Source organism: Dunckerocampus dactyliophorus, chromosome 4 (assembly GCF_027744805.1).
Source record: "Dunckerocampus dactyliophorus isolate RoL2022-P2 chromosome 4, RoL_Ddac_1.1, whole genome shotgun sequence".
NCBI lineage: Eukaryota > Metazoa > Chordata > Actinopteri > Syngnathiformes > Syngnathidae > Dunckerocampus > Dunckerocampus dactyliophorus.
In genome coordinates, this window is record NC_072822.1 from 1,322,302 (window position 1) to 1,344,707 (window position 22,406).

General features: G+C 40.8%; 1 protein-coding gene across 1 annotated transcript in view; it reads right to left on the reverse strand.

Moving 5' to 3' along the window:
* The window catches only part of LOC129179402 (uncharacterized), a 107,847-nt gene extending 87,640 nt beyond the window's left edge, over positions 1-20,207 (reverse strand). The window contains exons 1-3 of the mRNA XM_054772605.1: positions 20,000-20,207; positions 10,492-10,521; positions 2,573-2,672 (exon numbers count right to left, since the gene is read on the reverse strand). Of these exons, the coding sequence (XP_054628580.1) occupies positions 2,573-2,672; positions 10,492-10,521; positions 20,000-20,021 (152 nt within the window). The 5' untranslated portion in view covers positions 20,022-20,207. The remainder of the gene's footprint in view (positions 1-2,572; positions 2,673-10,491; positions 10,522-19,999) is intronic.
* Positions 20,208-22,406: the final 2,199 nt, after the last annotated feature.

Below are 22,406 nucleotides of genomic sequence, written 5' to 3' on the forward strand. Positions count from 1 at the left end.
TAGATCAAGTCATTCATTCATCACCCACTCATCCATCCATCCATCATTCATACATTTATTCACACATTCATACATCATCAATTCAATCATTCATTTATCCATCGTGCATTCATTCAGTCATACATTCATACATAATTTAGTCATCCATTCATACATATTCAATCATTCATTTATAAATAATTTATTCATACATCATTAATTCACACATTTATTCATCCATTCATACATTCATCCAATCACATTATTCATTCACACATTTATTCATCCATCCATCCACCAGTCATTCATACATAATTTATTCATCCATTCATTCATACATCATTTCTTCATCCATATTCACTCATTCCTCCATAAATCATTTATTCATACATCACTCATTCATACATTTATTCATACATTCATATATCATTCATTCATTCATTCATTCATCACTCACTCATTCACCATCCATCATTCATTCATACATCCATTTAAATATAATCCATTCACTCATTCATTTATCCATCATTCATTCATTAACTCACAAATTTATTCATTCATCCATACACTATTCATCCATCCATCCATCCATCATTCATTCATACATAATTTATTAATCCATTCTACATCATCCATTCATTCATATATCATTTATTCCTTCATTCTACATAATCATTCATACTACATATTCATTCATTCATTCCTTTATTCTCCATCATCCATTCATACTACATATTCATTCATCCATCCCTCATTTATTCATCCACGTCTGACGTGTGATAGAAAGTCCACTAGAGTATTTATTGCAGTCAAGTAAAAGTACTTCATTTGATGCCATTTTACTCAAGTAGGAGGAAAAGTACACGTCTAAATATCTACTCCAGTAAAAGCAAAACAAATGACTTCAAACGTACTCAGAGTAAAAGTAACTTTCTAGTTACTCGAGGTGGAAGGTGTATGCAAATACTGTGCTCAAGTAAAAGTACAGTCGTGTTACTGAACTTTTGACTGACGTACCAGTAACTTTACTCGAGTAAAACAAAAAAACAGACAACAAAAACCTGATTTAAAATGTACTCGCAGTACAAGTTAGTTACTCATGACTACGGAAAGAGTTATTATTTGCATTTACATTACAACTATGTTAGAAAAATATTGTACTCAAGTAGAAGTAGTTACTTTACTGAAATTTTCACTCAGTAATGGTTTAAAAAGGTTTTAAAAAATACTCAAGTCAAAGTAAAAAAAAAATGTATTTGGAGTAAAAGTTACTTGTTACTAGAAGTGGAATGACATAAGCACAGCTACTTATCTGACAATTGTGCTGAAGTAGGAGTAAAAGTACGGGTCTCAAACATCTACTCAAGTCCAATTCAAAACTCATGTGAAGTATTCGGTGGTAAAATACTACTCGAGTACTGGAAAAGCACAGTAACTAGAATCACATTTTTTCAAGTACAGTACAGTACCTTAAATGGTCTCTTTACTGTCCACTAAAGGAGACATGTCCTCACAATAAAACACACACACACACACACGCGTGTGCGAAAGCGCGCACACACACACACACACACACACACACACACACACACACACACACACACACACACACACACACACACACACACACACACACACACACACACACACGGATGACAGCTGTCACTTTCTGACAAACAGCATCCTGACTGTCTCCTCATTTGCATATTGATGCTAACATCGCATCACTTTGCCTGTCACTCATCACAGCTGGTGCGCGCATGTGTGTGCGCGTGCATGTGTGTGTGTGTGTGTGTGTGTAAGACGGGGAGCATCAGAACAGGAAGTGAGAGACTGTAGCGTTCAATCTGAGGTCACATGACCACGTGAGCCCTACTGACCCTAAGAGAAGCGAGGTCAACTTTCAACTGCTTATCTGCTTAACACACACACACGCACGCACATGCACGCACACGCACGCACATGCACGCGCACGCACACACAGCTGGTGTCCCACTATTTCCAAAAACAAAAAGGTCATATTGTGGGAATGAAACAGAGAAACTTTGTAGAAGTTGTAGTTGTCATTCTTGATTGACACACGCCACCCTGAAGTCACAGCTCACAAAGGCAGACCCCCCCCAAACTCTCCCCCCATTGTGCCCGACCACCGCTAGGCTAATGAGACAAAGGCGCTAATTAACGCTTTGCCTTCGTTTAGCGGCAGGTGGCCTCCGAGTGGAACGGCAGGAGCTTCTTTGAATTTCTACATGAAAAATATTCTTGCTTTTTTATTTTTTGTCATTTCCCCCCCTAAAAGTATATATTTTTTTAATTATATATTTTGCCATTTTTAATGAATGATTTTTTTTAAATAAATACAATTAAAAAAAATATTTTTCCTTGCTGCACCTGAAAACAGTTTAACATGATTAGAGCCCTGTAGACATGAAATAACACCCCTATAGTCACCTTTACACTCCTATTATTCACATTTAGCACAAAAGGATGAACAACAGATAGATTTACACTCTAACAGCGTTTTTGTAGCCTAATTAGGTAAACACAGATCGCTATAGCGCTAACACAAGAAAGGTGAATTTCAGCGACTCACAACATGAAGTCTTGCTCCCAACATGGCTGGTTTCCTCGCACTGTGATGGTGGTGCTCTTCACATTCTGCACCTTCAACGTCACATAAGCGTTGAACTTTTCTGCAAAGGAATACAAAAAAACCCAGAAATGGTAAAAGTAAAAGGAGGGTTCCCACGTACAGTCATCCCTCGTTTATGGTGGTTAATTGGTTGCACACCTGACTGTAATAAGTGAATTTTCTCACAAAATAGAAAACCTGCATAGAAAACCTGTTTATAACCTTCTAAATATGTTTTTTTAAACATTAGAACCCTCTAGACATGAAATAACACCCCTATAGTCACCTTTACACTCCTATTACCCAATACACCAGACATAATAAAAGAAAATAAGACATAACACATACAAAACCTGATTACAACCTTCTAAATACATTTTTAAAAACATTTTTAGAGCCCTCTAGACATAAAATAGCACTCCACAGTCACCTTTACACTCCTATTACCCAATATATTAGACATAATAAGAGAAAATAAGACATAGAAGACATAATACACTGTAGACTCACACATGTTAGCATTGGGAGAGTTCCTTGTTGTTCCTTTGTTCTGTACAGTAGCAGGGGCTATTGTCCCATCAATGTAACATTACTGACACCTAGTGCCCAGTGTAGGATGCTACACATAGTCACAACCTCTTTCAATGTGTCTTCTGAATGCCTTATATTTGTGTTTCACTTCATTTGGCCATTTTTATGCCTTAAAAATATGTTAAATTTGCTTAAATATTCACATTTTTTACATTTTAATTTTTTTTGATTTATTTAAAAGAATTTGTATTATTATTCTTTTTTAAAGTTTGATTTAGGTTCTGGTCTTTCCAGGTTCTTCCCAAACAAACACACGGACCCCCCCAGACAAATGTCGACATGGCCGCGGAGATGAGCTTGGCGCTAAGGAAGGAGGAAGGAGGAGGAGGATGGCGACTGGCGGGTGAAAGGGTTAACAAGGAATCATCCATCATTCACTTAGCGGGTTGCCAGGTAGGGATTAAAAGGTCCCCCATTATGCAAAAGTGACTTTTAACGGCAGAACTATGTGGCGCCTGGAGCCTGTTAATGATTGTAAAAATCCACTTTTGAAAGAGGAGGCTCCTGAAACACTCGCTTTTAAAGTTCCGGGCTTTGCTACACGTCCTAAAATGGAGCCCGGAGCTTGGGGCGCGCCCTAGCTGGAGGAAACTACCCCGGGTTTACGCCTGCTGCCACTTCACGGGGCGTGTCGTCATAAAAAATAATAAATACAAAAATTACTGAAAAATTTAATTTAAAAAGCAGGCTTCGCTAAACGTCTTTAAATTTTTGAAATTTTAGAACAACATATGTTTGATGTCCTGTAATCCAGACATATAACGCTTTACTCATGAATACCTAATAAACTGAAGTCTACTACTGCTTGGCAAAAAAATAAATCACTAAAAAGGCAGGCTTCGCTACACATCTTTTAATTGTTTAAATTTTAGAACCACATATATGTCTGATATCCTGTAATGCTGACATATTATAACGCTTTACTGATGAGTACCTAATAAATCTAAGTCTACTATAGCTTTGCAAAACAATAAATCAATAAAAAAGCAGGCTTCACTACACATCTTTGAATTTGTGACATTTTAGAACCACATATATGTTTGATATCCTGTAATCCTGACATATTATAATGCTTTACTCATGAATACCTAATAAATTGAAGTTGACTACAGCTTGGCATAAAACAAAAAGACAGGCTTTGCTACACATCTTTATTTTTTTTACATTTTAGAGCCACATATATGTTTGATATCCTGAAATGTTGACATATTACAAGGCTTTACTCATGAATACCTAATAAATCTATTACAGCTTTGCAAAACAAAAATAAAAAATAAAATCAAAGGGAAGGCTTCGCTACACATCTGAAAATATAGCCTATAGCTCTGCCAACTATCCGTCAGTCAGCTACAGATGAGGGAGTGAACATGCTAAGATAGCATGTTGTTAATGTTAAAAAGGTGAGTGTAATGTTAGCACTTTAGCATCACATACTGTAGCTACTGTATGCTAACACGTGAGTCCTCCTGTCCCGCTGCTTCCTGTTGTTGTCGTGATGCGTTTTCTCAAAGCAGCTGATCCATCCTTGTCTGGAATGAGCAGCGGGAACGTAACCCAGCGTGCTCCGAGCGGGCCCGCCCTGGGGGAGCACGCCTGCGTCATTTATAATTAAGCGTCCGGCACTTATGAAAATAAATAAATCATACTCGGTCACACATGGTCGTGCGCGGCGCGGCGCGGCCCGCAGAGATGACATTTGCTTGGCGCGCCGCCGTGACGAGCACTTGTTAGCAGACCGGGAGCGACGCATGACGGAGATGAGGAAGAGACTCCCCAGATGCGTTCACATCCTCTGGACTTTCACTGCAGCGTTAACATGGCAGTGTTTGCCCATGCTGTACAGCCCTGTGCTTAGGACCAACGCTAAATGAGATGTGGGCTGAAAATGGTCCCCTGGGCCACACTTTGGACACCCCTGAGCTACATCATCATGTGCAGGGGCGTCAAACTGGTGTACAAAGTGGGCCACATGCAAATATGCATAATTGACAAATACATTTTGCAATTTTTTTTGCCTTATTTGTTAGTTAATATAAATACACATACGTAAATACATACAGTATATACAAATTATTTTAACAAAAAAATTTATATTAATTATATTAAGAAATATTTAACAATTTCTTAACATAAATGTATTTAAATTAGTAAATTAAATTTAAATTAGTCAAATAATAATGAACTATTATATTAAATATTAATTAATAAATAATAAAAATAATTTTAAACTGAATTTGACAAAAAACTTATTATATTATTATAAAAAATTTACAACAACAAGAAAGATTGCCTGTTTATTTACATTAGAAAAAAGGAAATATATCCAAATATTTTTACAATTAATAATGAATTATTAAATATTTAATATGAAATAATAAAAAAAGAATTTGAAATTGGATTTGACAAAAATATTAATGTTCAAAATTTCAAATGTAATAAATGTAAAAATAATATTAGAATAATAAATGTCATTATTTGTGGGCTGCGGCGGGCCACGTATAAAACGATTTGTATTGCGGGAGTTTGCCACCTGTGAGCTACGCGGATCCGATACCAACGTGGCGTCTCTGTTTTGTGTGTTTCGTCATTCTGGGAAGTGTTTGGAATATTATGACCGCCTTACTTTGGGTCAAATGATTAGAAACAGCTGGCAGTGCCGCCGGAAGCCAAAAGGTGGCAGACGTGCCCGACGTCCACACCGGCCACACCGAGACAAGCCCCAAGCCATCGGCAAGCTAATTTAAGAAACGATCCATATTTCATCTTCTGGGACGGCCCCCACGCCTTTGGGATTTCAAGGAGGCCGGGGGGACAGCGTCCGCTCCCCCTGGGCGATGATTATTAAGACAAACCAGATCCAGTTTGCTAAAGTGGAGCAGCAGACTGGGACGACTCACTACTCATGTCTGACCCGACTTTGAGGAAGTCCCAATACCGCCAACCCGAAGCTAACTACAGGAGGTCCTCGCTCTACAGTGCATACAAGTTTAGTCTAAGTCGCAATTTACACCAAAGTTATGAGTGATGACTGGAAGGGGCGTGGCAAGGGAGGGACAGACAGGCTTATTGGGAGGAAGGAGGGTCAATCATGCTTCGTGATCACATCGATATCTGCTTCGTGAGTCTTTGGAAAGCAACACAAGCAGACATACAGGACGTGTACACTGTATGCTAACAAGCTACACACGCCAGGAAAGAAGGTGAGGAAACATTATTCATAGCAACTTCACTCTTTTTCTTCATTTTTACAAATGTTTCAACTTAAATAATCTTTGTAAATTTGCTTCTCATAATATTATGACTTTATTGACATAATATTTGGACTTTATTCTCATATTATTATTATTCTCATAATATTATGACTTTATTCCCATAATATTTGGACTTTATTATCATATTAATATTATGACTTCATTCCCATATTATTATGACTTTGTTCCCATAATATTTGGACTTTATTCTCATATTATTCTTCTCATAATATTACAACTTTATTCCCAAAATATTATGAATTTATTCTCATATCTCAAAGATGGCGCCCTCCGTGGCAGACGTCTCTGTGACACTCTCCCGTGTTTTTCTATTTTTTGCTATTTTATTGTTCATTTTGGACATTCAACACACTCACGCAGTACATTACAACAGAGAGACACTTTTGAACATCGGCAGGGTTCACCATGAACCTTCATTTAGCCTCTCAGACTTTGCCTTTCTTCTGCGCCGGGAGAACGCAGCAGCCTGCGGACCTGGTGAGCTGAATACCCGGCGAGCAAAGCATCCGAGGCGTAAACGAGGCAAGCGAGCCGGCCTGCATGCTAGGCTAAAAGCTAGAGCGACGAGGCCACCGCTACCAAGCCTGCTGCTAGCCAACGTCCGCTCTCTTGAAAACAAGATGGACGAACTACGAGCAAGGATTACAGCTCAACGTGAGATCAGGGAATGCTGTGTCCTCACCTTCACAGAAACCTGGCTGACGGAGGATATACCGGACTCGGCGATCCAGTTGGAATCATTGCTGCTTACCGGGGAGATCGGACTTTAGCGTCTGGTAAACACAGAGGTGGCGGCGTCTGTGTTTACGTAAACAAACGGTGGTGCACAGACGTACAGACGATGGAAAAGCACTGCTCGCAGGACATTGAGCTGCTGATGGTGAAATGCAGACCTTTTTATTTGCCTCGTGAGTTTAGCGCTGTGTATTTAACTGCTGTTTACATCCCACCACGAGCTAACACTGCTAATGCACTAGGCCTCCTGCATGACATCATTGATAAACACGAGACCAAACACCCAGACGCTGTATTTATTATATCTGGCGATTTCAACCACTGTAACCTCAGGACTGTCCTCCCCAAATATTACCAGCATGTGAGCTTTCCCACAAGGGAAAATAACATCCTGGACCAAGTCTACTGCAACATGAAAGGTGCTTTGAAGGCTGTTCCAAGACCCCACTTTGGAAAGGCTGACCACATCTCTATATTCCTTTATCCAACATACAGACAACTTCTTAAAAAAGCTCCCCCTGTACGTACAGCAGTTAAAGTATGGAATGAAGAAACTGATCAAGTACTTCAGGACTGCTTTGGCTGCACAAACTGGGATGTGTTTAAAACTGCAGCGGGGAGGGAAGATTGTACTGTTGATTTGGATGAATATGCTTCTGCTGTTACTGGCTACATTAGCACATGCATAGAGACTGTTACCACCACCAAGTATTACAGAAAATACCCTAACCAAAAACAGTGGATGAACTGTGATGTAAGGGCTAAGCTACGTGCTCGTTCGACTGCATTTGTCATGGGCACCGCTGATGACTACAAAAAGGCCAGATATGACCTGAGGAGGTCCATACGGGAGGCCAAGAGGCAGTACAGACAGAAGCTGGAGGGCTACTATTCCACCTCAGACCCTCGGCGCATGTGGGCGGGGCTCCAGCACATCACAGACTATCGACAGCAGAGTAGCGTAGCCACGTCCAGCCAAACCACACTTCCTGATGAGTTGAACGAGTTCTATGCCCGCTTTGATACCCAAACTCCTGATGAGCAGAGAGGGTGGCTGAACCTGGGGAGCACACAGGACTCACCTCTCATGGTGACATCAGCTGATGTGCGCAGGGTTCTAAACAAAACAAACCCACGAAAAGCAGCAGGGCCAGACAACGTCTCAGGACGTGCACTTCGGGTTTGCTCATCAGAGCTAGCTGATGTGCTTGCTGACATATTTAACCTGTCGCTTGCACAAGCATCTGTACCGACCTGCTTTAAGTCCACCACCATAGTGCCCGTACCCAAGAAGAGCAACGTGACCTGCTTGAATGACTATCGCCCTATAGCACTCACTCCTATTGTTATGAAGTGCTTTGAAAGATTAGTCATGACCCACATCAAAAAGAGCATCCCGGCGGCAACCGTGGACCCTCTACAGTTTGCATATCGCCAGAACCGGTCCACGGATGATGCAGTCAACACTGCCATCCACACAGCCCTTTCTCACCTACAGGGCCAGGACACATACGTCAGAATGCTATTTATAGACTATAGCTCTGCATTCAATACAGTCAGCCCCCACAAACTCACAGATAAGCTCCTCACACTTGGCCTGTCTCCCTCCCTCTGTAACTGGGTGTTTAACTTTCTCACAGGCAGGCCCCAGTCAGTCAGAGTCCACAACCGCACATCCAGCTCAAGAATTGTGAGCACTGGGACCCCACAGGGGTGTGTGCTGAGTCCACTCCTCTACACGCTCTTCACCTACGATTGCGTGGCCTCCCAGAACAACACCAGCATCATTAAATTTGCAGATGACACTACAGTCATCGGACTGATCACTGGTGGTGTTGAAACATCATACAGAAGAGAGGTGGCGGACCTCATAGCTTGGTGTCGTGATAACAATCTCCTTCTCAATACAGATAAGACTAAAGAGATGATCATCGACCCAAGAACAAGGGAAAAGGAGCCGCATAGACCCCTGTTTATTGATGAGACTGAGGTGGAGAGGGTGAAAACCTTCAAGTTCCTTGGCACACACATCAGCGAGGACCTCACCTGGTCTCACAACACCCAACAAATTCTGAAGAAGTCCCAAAGGAGACTGTACTTCCTGAGAAGACTGAGGAAATTTGGCATGTCCACCACAATCCTGAGTTGCTTCTACAGATGCACTATCGAAAGTGTCCTTACCGCCTCCATCACTGTTTGGTACGGTAACTGTACAACACGTGATAGGAAGGCACTCCAGCGGGTGATCAAGACCTCACAGAACATTGTTGGGGCAGCCCTCCCCACACTGCAAGACATTTATAAATCTAGAGTCCTACGAAGAACACACAACCTCATCAAGGACAGCACACATCCACAACACTCACTATTCACACTCCTACCGTCAGGCAGACGCTACAGGAGTTTGAAGTCCAGGACCACAAGGCTGGCAAACAGTTTTTACCCACAGGCCATCAGGCTCCTCAACGAAGCACTCGCACACGCCGCACGCAACACACGCACACACTCATAGCACTTTATTTATTTATTTATTTGTATTATTTACTTGTATTAATGTCTCGTCTGTTGTTGTTGCTTAATTTATTGGTATATATGTTTATGTGTTTATGTTTCTTATGTTCTTATTCTTTCATTTGTTTTCTTTCTTTTCTTGGGAGAATGAACAGAATAAGATTTTCATTGCATGGTATAACTGCTGTTTTACCATGCACATGACAATAAAACTCTCTTGAATCTTGAATCTTGAATCTTGAATCATATTATTCTTATAATATTACAACTTTATTCCCAAAATATTATGAATTTATTCCCATATTATGATGACTTTATTCTCATATTATTCTTCTCATAATATTACAACTTTATTCCCAAAAATATTATGAATTTATTACCATATTATGATGACTTTATTCTCATATTATTCCCATAATACTGTGACTTTATTCCCATAATATTATAACTTTTTCCCCAACCTAATTTTCCAAAAATGACACCTTTATTTTGTTTTGTTTGTTTCTCATAATATTACAGCTTTAAAAAAATCACATATTTCAACTTGATGCTACTAAAATGACGTTATTATTATGTCTTGGAATAAAATGCAGTAAAAGTGACACGGTTGCCAATGGTGACGAGTCATGGTTAACTCATTTGAAAAGTGTGATTAATCATGATCAAACAACATAAGCAACATATTGTAGTGACTTTACGTTTCAGGCACGTTATCCCAAATGCCAGAGCTTTTCTAAGACCATCTGAAAGAAAGTAGAAATGAGTTCTGACCTGGAGGTCCATGGAGTTTGGCCTTCTTCACTGTGGAGACAAAGAAAAAGAACACAAATTAGGTTTACACACAAGCACAAGCCAGCAAAAAACGCAAAGATTCAGGATGAAAATCAACGTAGGAAATGTTTTTTTTTTTGCGGCGGCAGGTTGAAATCACACGTCGGCCCTCGGGGTGAGGACTTTTAGACGTGTTCATGGTGCGGCAGGAAGAAAGGTTAATGGCCGATTGAAGATAAATGTCTTACCTCACAGAGTTTGCAATGCAAATCCTCTCTGACATTTATTCAATCACCCTCCAAGAGTGCAGGAGGAAACCAGACAAGATCGTTACCAACGCGCCCAAGCTAACTTCTGCAAGCTGGAGGAGTCTCACTCCATTGGCAGGTCTATATTATGTCTTATCTATCTATCTATCTATCTATAGATATACATACATATATAGATATTTACACTGCTCAAAAAAAAATGAGAGGAACACTTGGAAAACACATCAGATCTAAACTGGGGGAAAAATGATGTTGAATATGTTTCCTGATAATAAGTGGGTGATGTATTAGTAACAAAATGATGCCACATCATTTGATAGAAATGAAAATGATCACCCTATAGAGGGGGGAAATCAAAGACACCCCAAAAATGAAAGTGAAAAAATGATGCAGCACACTGGTCCATTTGGCTAAAATGTCATTGTAGCAACTCAAAATGATTCTCAGTAGTTTGTGTGGCCCCCACGTGCTTGTACGCATGCCTGACAACGTGGGGGCATGCTCCTAATGAGACTACGGATGGTGTCCTGGGGGATCTCCTCCCAGATCTGGACCAGGGCATCAATGAGCTCCTGGACAGTCTGAGGAGCAACCTGGAGGCGCCGGATGGACCTAAACATAATGTCCCAGAGGGGTTCTATTGGGTTTAGGTCAGGTGAACGTGGGGGCCAGTCAATGGTATCAATTCCTTCATCCTCCAGGAACTACCTGCATACACTAGCCACATGAGGTCGGGCATTGTCGTGGACCAGGAGGAACCCAGGTCCCACTGCACCAGCGTAGGTTCTGACAATGGGTCCAAGGATTTCATCCCGATACCTAATAGCAGTCAGGGTGCCGTTATCTAACCTGTAGAGGTCTGTGCGTCCTTCCCGGGATATGCCTCCCCCGACCATCACTGACCCACCACCAAACCGGTCATGCTGAATGATGTTGCAGGCAGCATAACGTTCTCCACGGCATCTCCAGACCCTTTCACGTCTGTCGCATGTGCTCAGGTTGAACTTGCTCTCATCAGGGAAGAGCACAGGGCACCAGTGGTGTAGTTGCCAATTCTGGTGGTCTATGGCAAATGCCAGTCGAGCTCTACGGTGCTGGGCAGTGAGCACAGGGCCCACTACAGGACGTCGGGCCCTCAGGCCACCCTCATGGGGCCTGTTTGTGATTGTTTGGTCAGAAACATTCACACCAGTGGCCTGCTGGAGGTCATTTTGTAGGGCTCTGGCAGTGCTCATCCTGTTCCTCCTTGCACAAAGGAGCAGATATGATCCTGCTGAGGGTTGAAGGACCTTCTACGGCCCTGTCCAGCTCTCCTGGAGTAACTACCTGTCTCCTGGAATCTCCTCCATGCGTCCAGGTACCGCAGTGATGCCCTGGTCCAGATCTGGGAGGAGATCCCCCAGGACACCATCCGTAGTCTCATTAGGAGCATGCCCCGACGTTGTCAGGCATGCGTACAAGCACGTGGGGGCCACACAAACTACTGAGAATCATTTTGAGTTGCTACAATGACATTTTAGCTAAATGGACCAGTGTGCTGCATCATTTTTTCACTTTCATTTTTGGGGTGTCTTTGATTTCCCCCCTCTATAGGGTGATCATTTTCATTTCTATCAAATGATGTGGCATCATTTTGTTACTAATACATCACCCACTTATTATCAGGAAACATATTCAACATCATTTTTCCCCCAGTTTAGATCTGATGTGTTTTCCAAGTGTTCCTCTCATTTTTTTGAGCAGTATATATGTATATGTATATGTATATGTATATATGTGTATGTACAGTATATATGTGTATGTATATATGTGTATGTTTATATGTGTATATATGTATATGTATATATGTGTATGTATATACAGTATGTGTATGTATATATATGTGTGTGTGTGTGTGTGTGTGGAGCAGGGGTCACCAAGGTTTTTCCTTGTGAGAGCTACTTTTCCAAAATGAAAATGAACAAGAGCTACTCATTTTTGTAACATTTATTTTCAGAGCTTATTTTAAACCCAAACAAAGCCAATATGCTTGTTTTACCAGAACATGAACAAAATGCTGGTGTCCACAACTCACATGTTGTATTTCACAATGCATTTCTTTCTACTCTTCTTTCATTATTAACTGGAAACCTGAATGAAAAGCAGGCTTGCGGGCACCTCATGTGGTCGTGGGGGCTACCTGGTGCCCCCGGGCACCACGTTGGTGACCCCTGGTGTACAGTATATCTCTGTGTGTCTACTACATTAGACTACATAAAGGTGACTATATGGGTGTTATTTCATGTCTACAGAGATCTAATAATGTTAAAAAAATTATTTAGACTGTCACAGCCATGTTTTCTATGTCTTACTTTCTCGTATTATATCTACTACATTGGTAACAGGAGTGTAAAGGTGACTATCGCGGTGTTATTTCATGTCTAGAGGACTCTAATTATGTTAAAAAGCATGTTTAGAAGGTTGCAAATAGGTTTGCTATGTCTTATGTTGTCTTATTTTGTCTACTATATTGGGTAATAGGAGTGTAAGGGCGACCATAGGGGTGTTATTTCATGTCTAGAGAGCTCTAATAATGTTAAAAAGTGTATTTATAAGGTCATCAACAGGTTTTCTATGTTTTATACAGAATGTCTTATTTATGTCTACTATATTGGGTAATAGGAAAGGTGACTATAGGGGTGTCTTCATTTATCCATTTTGATGCTTGAAAATGCTTCATTTAGGCTAAAAATCTTGACAAATGCAAGGCCATAGTCAACCACAAAACAATAGAAAGCCCTTTCTGCCACTGAAAGACAAAAAACAAGGAAAGTCATAATCGTGAGATAAAAAGATGAAATTATGTGACAAAAAAAGTCATAATTAGATAAAAAGTCGCATTCATAAGATAAAAAGTCATAATGAGATTAACGTTCATAATTATGAGATAAAGTCAAAATTATGGGATAAAAAGTCAAAATTACAAGATAAAATGTTGAAATTCCGAGACAAAAAGTCACAATTATGAGATACACACCATGCATGTGCTGCCTTCATCACTGGAGCCTTTAGCACATGCGCAACTTGTATCTCATCATTTCAACTTTCTATCTGATAATTATGACTTCCTTGAGGCACTTTGGGGGAGAAGGGGCTGCATACGTTTATTCAAGCACAGTGAAATAGGGCTCTAAACGACTGGAGTTCACAGAAAGATTCGTTCTATAATATAATTCCACCCTTCTGGGGGTCCCAAAACCCCCGAAAGTAACTTGCAGGTGACTTGCAGTCATGCTCGCTGTTGGCTGCAACTGTGAAAGGTCAGTATAACAGCTCCGAGGTGTCAGAGGTCAGCGTCGCTGTGGGTCACCGTCTGATTAGAAGCGGGCCACAGGCGTGCACGTGTTGGCACGTGTGTGGTTGTGATTGTATGTCAGCGTGCGTGTGTGTGTGCCTGCAGCTGCAGAGCGAGCGTTTGATCGTTTGATAATCCTGGCCAGCTAATGCCTTAAGCAGGCCTGCAGGCTACCGCAGGCTGCTAGCCCGCATTGTGCTACACAGACACACACACACACACACACACACACACACACACCATCTCAGCCTGCATAAAGTCATCCACACTTCAAGACGAGGTCAGTTTTGATCTGTAAGTGGACGCCGATCTTTGTCAAGATAAAAAAAAGTTCAAAGAAAAGTAGGGAATAGCCATAATCTGGTGAGCATGTGATGAGTCATGCACGGGATTAAATCTGGAGCTGCGCTGTCAGAGAATTATTATGTCATATTCTTTAAAGCCCACACACGCTACGCTCAAACTCATGCAAAGGACCATTTGAGCTCCAAAATAACGCCAAAATGATGTATTATTAATTTAGCTCTGGGAAAAAGTTATAATTATCATGGGAATAAAGTCATATTACGAGAAGAACATTTACAAGAAGAAGGTTGAAATAGTTGAAAAACAAAACAAAAAACACCGGCAGAAATGGCAAAAGCAGCTGTAAATTTTTGAGTTATTTTTTTAAGTCGGAATATTATGGGAAAAACAAAAAACAGCAAATAAGGTTGTCATTTTTGGAAAATTTGGTTGGGTAAACAGTTATAATAAAAGGCAAAATATGATGGGAATGAAGTCATAATTATGAGAAGAAAATATAAAAGAAGAAAGCTGAAATAGCTGGAACAGATTCAAGATTCAAGAGTTTTATTGTCATGTGCACAGTAAAACAGGCAGTTCTACTATGCAATGAAAATCTTATTCTGTTCATTCTCCCAAGAAAAGAAAGAAAACACAAGAAAGAATAAGAACATAAGAAACATAAATACCAATAAATTAAGCAACAACAACAGAAGAGACATGAATACAAATAAATAATACAAATAAATAAATAAATAAAGTGCTATGAGTGTGTGCGTGTGTTGCGTGCGGCGTGTGTGAGTGCTTCGTTGAGAAGCCTGACAGAAGAAATGGGAAAAAAACAGCTGTAATTTTACGAGAATAAAGTCAAAATATTAGGAAAAAAAGTCATATTCTAACAAGAAAAAAAACATATGAGGAAAAAGTCATTTTAGTAGCATAGAGTTGAAATATTCAAGCAGAAATACCCAATTTTAAAAAAATTGTAACATTATGAGAAAGAAACAAAATGGAATTGTTAGAAAATTAGGTTGCAGAAAACGTGATAATGTTATGAGAATAAAGTTAAAAAAAAAAATAATGAGAATAAAGTCATCATTACAAGAAGAAAATTTAGCTGAAAAAAAAAAAGCTGAAATAGTTTTGTTTTTTTTTTAAAGCAGCAAAATAAAACAAAAACAGCCGTAGCTTTAAGAGAAGAAAATAAAAAATATTAAGTAAAAAAAGCAAAAAGTTTTACAGGAATAAACTAACACTAACTAAATCCTATTATAAAGGACAATAATGTCATTTTAGTAGCAAAGAGCTGAAATATTAAAGAAAATATATACTTTTTTTTGACAGCAAAATAAAGCTGTAATTTTTAGAAAAATAAGTTGAGGAAAATTTCTAATATTATGGGAATAAATATTACAGAATATTATAGTACAAAAAGAAAATTTACAAAAGAGTTTTTAAGAAGAAAGTTGAAATATTCCCAAAAAAATGACTTTTTTTTCTTGAAATATATCTAACTTCTTATCATATTTACAAAATATCAAAGTGGCAAAGTTGCACCCTTTCATTTTTCACTATGTGGCCCTCGCTGGAAAAACCTTTGGACTCTTCAGAGTCCAATTGAACTGTGGTTCAGTTAAACGAGTGGAGCCCCTCCTCCCTCAAACTGTATTATATATATATTTTTTTGTTTGTTTTTTTAATTAGGGTTTTTACCTGCGGTAACTCATTCATTTAATTAATCACGTTACATTTGTAAGCCTCATTAACGCATGCGCACCACAGCAAGCACTCCTCTCTGCTATGACGGCAGACGGAAGCACAGTGGAGCGTCCCCGCACCGTCACACAGAGTCTGACGCTCTTTTCTAACTTCATTCCGACCTGAACACATCAACAGCAGTACAATCCCGACATCATGTGCTGCGTGTGTACTGTATCTCCAACTTCCACACGTCTCGAGTCCACTCGTTCCGGGAAGGACACTTCCTCATTGTCATTACAAGAACACCGGATGCATTCAGGGACACTCCGGACATCCCGGCTTTATAATGCATGTGCGTGTGTGTAAATGTGAGGTGGATATTCTTATCACTCACTGCGGAACTCTTCATTCGGATGTACAATTTGCTACATTACTGTAAATATGCTGGAAAATACATGGAAAGCAAGTGCATGGTGTCTTTGAACGCAACCCCTCATTGCTCATACAGTCATAACACAGGTTTAAAGTGTGATTCAGACGTTCTGTCACTATTAAAAGAGTCCAGTGTTAGACAAATAGATTTTTCGATTTATATGGTGTCATTTTGCTTTGATTGACATATTCAGTTCATTTGGAGCTGTTAATCCATACAAACAGTATCATCCTGTCCTTTCATTTATCATTAAATACAGTAAAAATGCCCATATTTCAGACATAGTTGTGAATGGTGATTAATCATGATCAATTCATTTCAAAATTGTGATTAATTTGATTAAAATTTGTAATTGTTTGACGTTACATTCAATCAAATCAGTGAAAATGACTCATCCATCCATTTTCTATGCCGCTTCATCCTCATTAGGGTCACGGGGGCATGCTGGAGCCTATCCCAGCTGACTTCGGGCGACAGGCGGGGTACACCCTGGACTGGTCGCCAGCCAATCACAGGGCACATATAGACAAACAACCATTCACACTCACATTCATACCTATGGACAATTTAGAGTCGCCAATTAACCTAACATGCATGTTTTTGGGAATGTGGGAGGAAACCGGAGTACCCGGAGAAAACCCACACACACACGGGGAGAACATGCAAACTCCACACAGAAATGCCCAAGGGAGAATCGAACCCACGTCTTCCCAATCTCCAGACTGTTACTGTGTTGGCCAACATGCTAACCACTAGACCACCGTGCGGCCTGAAAATGGATCAGTGAAATTAAAAACACTCATCTTTTCTTTTGTGCATTTTTTGTCTCCCACAGCATCCACACTGCATGTCATCAACGCCCACCACTCTCACACCCTCCCACCCCACCCGTTAAACGAGGCGACCCCTTCAGGCCGCATGGAGCACAAAGCGCGCTCGCAGGTCACATCAGGAGGTAAAAGCCACCGATTGTGTGCAGGAAGCTGTGATGACCAGGAAGTAGCATTATCATGGCAGGTTGGGGCGGGAGGGGGGCGCATCCCACGTGAGCTCTACATCCCAACACACAAAGCAACAGCAGCAGATGGCCAGAGGATTACCCCCCGCCCCCTCGCACCACCACCCTGACCGGCCGCCGTGAAGCTTTGCTTCCTTGTTTGGTCTGCCGCCTCCTCACTTCCTGTTCTTACCTGCCACTTCCTGTTCTCGCGTCAACCTCGCCACTCTCCAAGCGCTAAATCAAAACAGGCGGGGGCCACATTCCACATGACAATACTCCTTGCTGAGCGATGACGTAAGGGTGACGCCATGGCCGCGCACGCTCTCACGATAATACAGCAGAGTGACGCCTCCTGTCGTGTCGGTACACGTCTGCCAATCACTCTTTCCCCCGTCAGAGCTAAGGGGCTCTGTGGTGGCCCCATTAGAATCTATAGGGTCCAATGCAGACCAGGGGAGGCCCATGTTAGACAGGGACGCCCCCGTGCAGGTCTAAAGGGGTCCAATGCAAACCTGCAGACCATCAGAGGGCAGAGGAACAGGGAAGCTGGAGCGTGGAGGATGCAGCTCTTCAGGTTTTTCTGCATTTGCGCTCTGATCAAGTTTCTTTGCCTCTGGGAAAAACACTTGACATTTTTTTTTTTTTAAACATTCGATAACTGGAACAGGAAATGAAAAAAAGCCCGAGCGGTCAAACACCACGTGCAGTGTGATTCTTAAGGCGTGGGAGAGTGAGAGGTTTACCAACGTGCTTCCGCACGCACCACGGCCAATTATGCGAATGAGACAATGACGTCATTCCAGCGTCCCCCGGCCCCCGGGCCCCCAACCCGCCGGGGCCCCAGCCCCACCAACAAATACAACGAGAAAGAATTTGGGAGCAATTTGTCCAGCAATGTTTTGAAAGATGTTATTTGGGGAGTCCAATTGACTCCACATCCACCAGCTGTGACAACAACCAGCGTGGATCAGAGCATCTATTTGATTTTTACTTCACAGCTGCGCCCCCACCCACACCCATCCTGTCACGGTTGAGTCAGGGCGGTCGGGCCCGAGGCGTCCGTCGCGCACAAAGATGACAACAAGTGTCTGGAAATGATGAAGTGACAAAGTCAACCCCTGCGGCCGAGAAGATGACTTTGATAGCGTCGACATCAGTTCCATCGACACCCGAGGTGTCAAGACTCGCTAAGAGGCTGGTCCACCTTGGATTTGTTTGGGTTCTGAAACCATTCTTCCCATAGGAAACAGATATACCCTACATGACAGCAGTGAGTGCAGCCTCACATTTTATCCTATCCAGTCAAGGGACACACTTTCTAGAATACACAGTCAGCAGGCCTGACACAATTATGTTGCTCTTTTGGACGCCTGTTAGCTTATGTAGCGTGCACGAGTGTTGTCGGTAATGGGTAAAGTTCGGTTTGATGGGAGGAAAGACAAATTCCAACATGTGCTGTGACATTGTGAAGCAGAAACTGGACCGCTAGGCAACTCCCCGGTGCCGGCAGGACTCGTACACGCTACCACCACAATGCTCGACTGCGGGCCTGACACAATTATGTTGCTAAAAGTCCATTAAAAAGGACTTTTAAAAGTCCATAAAATGGACTTTTGGACATCTTTTACACATCTTTTAGCTTGTGTAGCGTGCACCTTGGCTGCCGGTACAGAGTGAGCTGCCATTCATTGAGTTGAAAGATCAATTCCAAGATGTGCTGGGACATTGTGAAGCAGGAACTGGCACACATGGCAGCTCCCCAGTCGTGGCAGCACTCGTGCACGCTACTACCACCATGGCCAAATGTAGGCAACACAAAATTAACTTGCCAAAAAGCTAGAAAATGTTGCTAGACGGGTCAATATTGACAATTTAATATCGAGCAAAATGTGCTTGACCACTTCCATTGTCTCCATTAGGAAGACAATGCATGATATGCTGCATACGGTTATTCCTCATTAAAGTCAAGATGAAAAAGGGAGGGCGATCATGCGCTGCTTCACAATGTCATAATACACGTTAGAATGCATCTTACCCTCAATGAACTCAATGCACACTACCACCACCATGCTTATGGCAGTGTTGACTCCTTTCCAGTGGCTAGTACATCTATACTGCTATACAAGCAGTACACTGACTACTCTAAAGTATATTACTTTCTATTGTCCCTTGACAAGATATAATGCACCGAAAATGCTTGTTAAAATGTCAAACACAAAAACATGTAGAATCACGTGCTAATTTACCACGCCCACTTCTTTCGTAACAACAAAAACGAATAGCCAGCAACCTCTAAAATCCACGTGTCTCAAAAGCCTTAGAAGTCAACACAAGAGGCTGATTTTGGAAAAACACTACATTACATGTTCCCTTTAAAGATGACAACTTGACGAGTATACCGTACACCTATGACGTCACACCTTACTACGGCTGCGTTCCTAAACTTTGTCCACTTTTCTTGCCCCCAGTGGACGCACACTACTCACCTCTGACACACAGCAGAGACATTGTAGACACACTTCAGTCTTCAGTCATTCTGTTGCATCTCGCAGCCTACGCGGCACGGGTTCGAGTCCTGCGCCCCCCCGTCCTTCCCTCCGCTCAACGTGGAGTGGGACAAAGTAGCGCACACGCGGGCCAAGTGGACACCAAGGCGGACAGCATTAATCCCGGTGGTCGTCTGTCGCAGGTACGACTGTGAAAGGGACGCTCGGCGATTAAAGATAAATCCCGCCAGCTGGGCGGTTCTTGTGCTGCCTTCAGGGACGGCGCGGAAGCTCGGAATTTGGAATGTCAACGTGTTTCGGCAAGAATGACAGCAAGGAGGCAATACATTAATAGAATTTTATTACAGAATTGCAGACTGGGAAAAACATTAGTAAAAACACTATTACTTATTTTATGTATTTTGAAAACATAGTAATTAATTACGTTATCAATTATTCAGTATAAGACTAACTTTAACGATGATGTTCTTTTTATCACATTTAATAACTAACGGAATAACTTCCTGTCTTTGCCGATTGGCTGGGGGAGGTCACACGCTTCTACATGCACTCTATTGGAAGTTGTCAAAAAAAAGGTTGCAAAAAGAACATTTATTCGCGTTTGCGTTTCTTTCCAATAATGTACAAAAAAATCTTTTCAATGCGTTTTTTGCTCTTGACCTATATTATAATTAATTAAATGCAGTTTGAACTTCTTGATTATGTAAATCAATGGAGGGCGGGTGCTGCCATCTAGTGGCAAATAGATGTGACACTCCTGCAGTTTCATACTAAAGTAATTTATTATAGGATGAGCAATCTTTCAATGGTCTCATGAGTGGGTCAAAAGATACACATGGCAGAATTAGTTGGTTATATTCTTGCACCATTTCAGTTGTGATGTTTCTTCCAACTATCATAAACCCCCTCACTGTGGGTTCCCTTAGCAGCTCCTTCAGCAGCAGACTGTTACACCCACGGTGTAAGAAGGAGAGGTTCCGCAGGTCCTTCATACCGACCGCTGTCAGGCTCTACAACACCTGCACCACCGGAACCATATCGTAGTCACTATGTCACTGTGTATTCTTTACTTGTGTATCTTGCTTGCTGCTGTAACAAGTGAATTTCCCTGCTGTGGGATTAATAAAGTACAATACAATACAATACAATACATTTTAGAATCAGTATGAATTAAGATAGCAGGGGTCAAAGTAGCTGCCTATGTACTACTTTATCAATTAGAACAACATGTACATGTTGTATGTGTTTCATGGCTCACTGCTCGGGTTCAACTGGATGCGCTATAGTTTTGATTTTATGTCAGCTGATGCCATCTAGTGGCAGAAAGAATACCTACAAAGTCCGTTCAGCAAAATGACTTAAGGAGCTTCACTACGCCAGTATTTATGTAATAAGTCAACATTGTCATGATTATTGTTAGTATTTTTAAGAATTATTAGCAGTAATGCAGCAGTATCATGTATGATTATAAGTTAAGTAATAAGCATAAGCAATTTATGCTGATAAATCAACATAATCTTTATTAGTACAGTCGACGCCCCACAACGTAAATAATCTGAGAACGTTTATGTTATAGGGTTTTTATGTTATACGAAGCGTAAAATACATGTAAATAGCCTAATCTGTTCCAAGATCTTCCCAAACTCACCACCTTTGGCACTTCAAAATATTCAAAGTCCACCAAATATGGTGGGAAAATATAAGAAAACAGTAGCATAAACATAGTAGTGTAACATTCCAATATAAAATAAGGTAATAAATAAGATTACTGTAAATGAATAAAACTGAAAGGCGTCACCAAGTGTACAGTACTCTGTTAGTCTGAACTTGCACCAACTTAAAAAAAAAAAAAAAACTTGCACCGACTTTAAATTTGCCAAAGTGAAACCCCCTTTTTTATGTTTTCATGAAAGAACTGAAGCTGTGCTTCAAATCAATATCCTCTGCTAATAACAAGAAAGCTATCAAGACTATAAATCTGTGCTCCCACTTCAATATCCTTAATTCAATTTAATTTTCATTGCTTATGTTGTAAGGCATTAATAAAGTTGATTGAAAAAAAAGACGCTTTACTATATGGAATTTCTTATGTAATACATGCAAAAACTTTACATAAATTCTTTACGTTCAGTGGAATTTACGTAAAAGGAAGTTTACGTTATGCGAGGTACTACTGTATTAGTATTTTGAAATATTAGTAGTAGTATTATGGATGCTGATAGGTCAACATTACCATGATTATTATAAAGTATTTGTAGCAGTATTATGTATGCCAATAAGTCAACATTATCATTATTACTATTAGTAGTTAGAAGTATTAGAAGTAGTTTTATGTATGCTGGTAGGTCAACATTATCATGTTTGTTATTATTAAGTATTAGTAGTC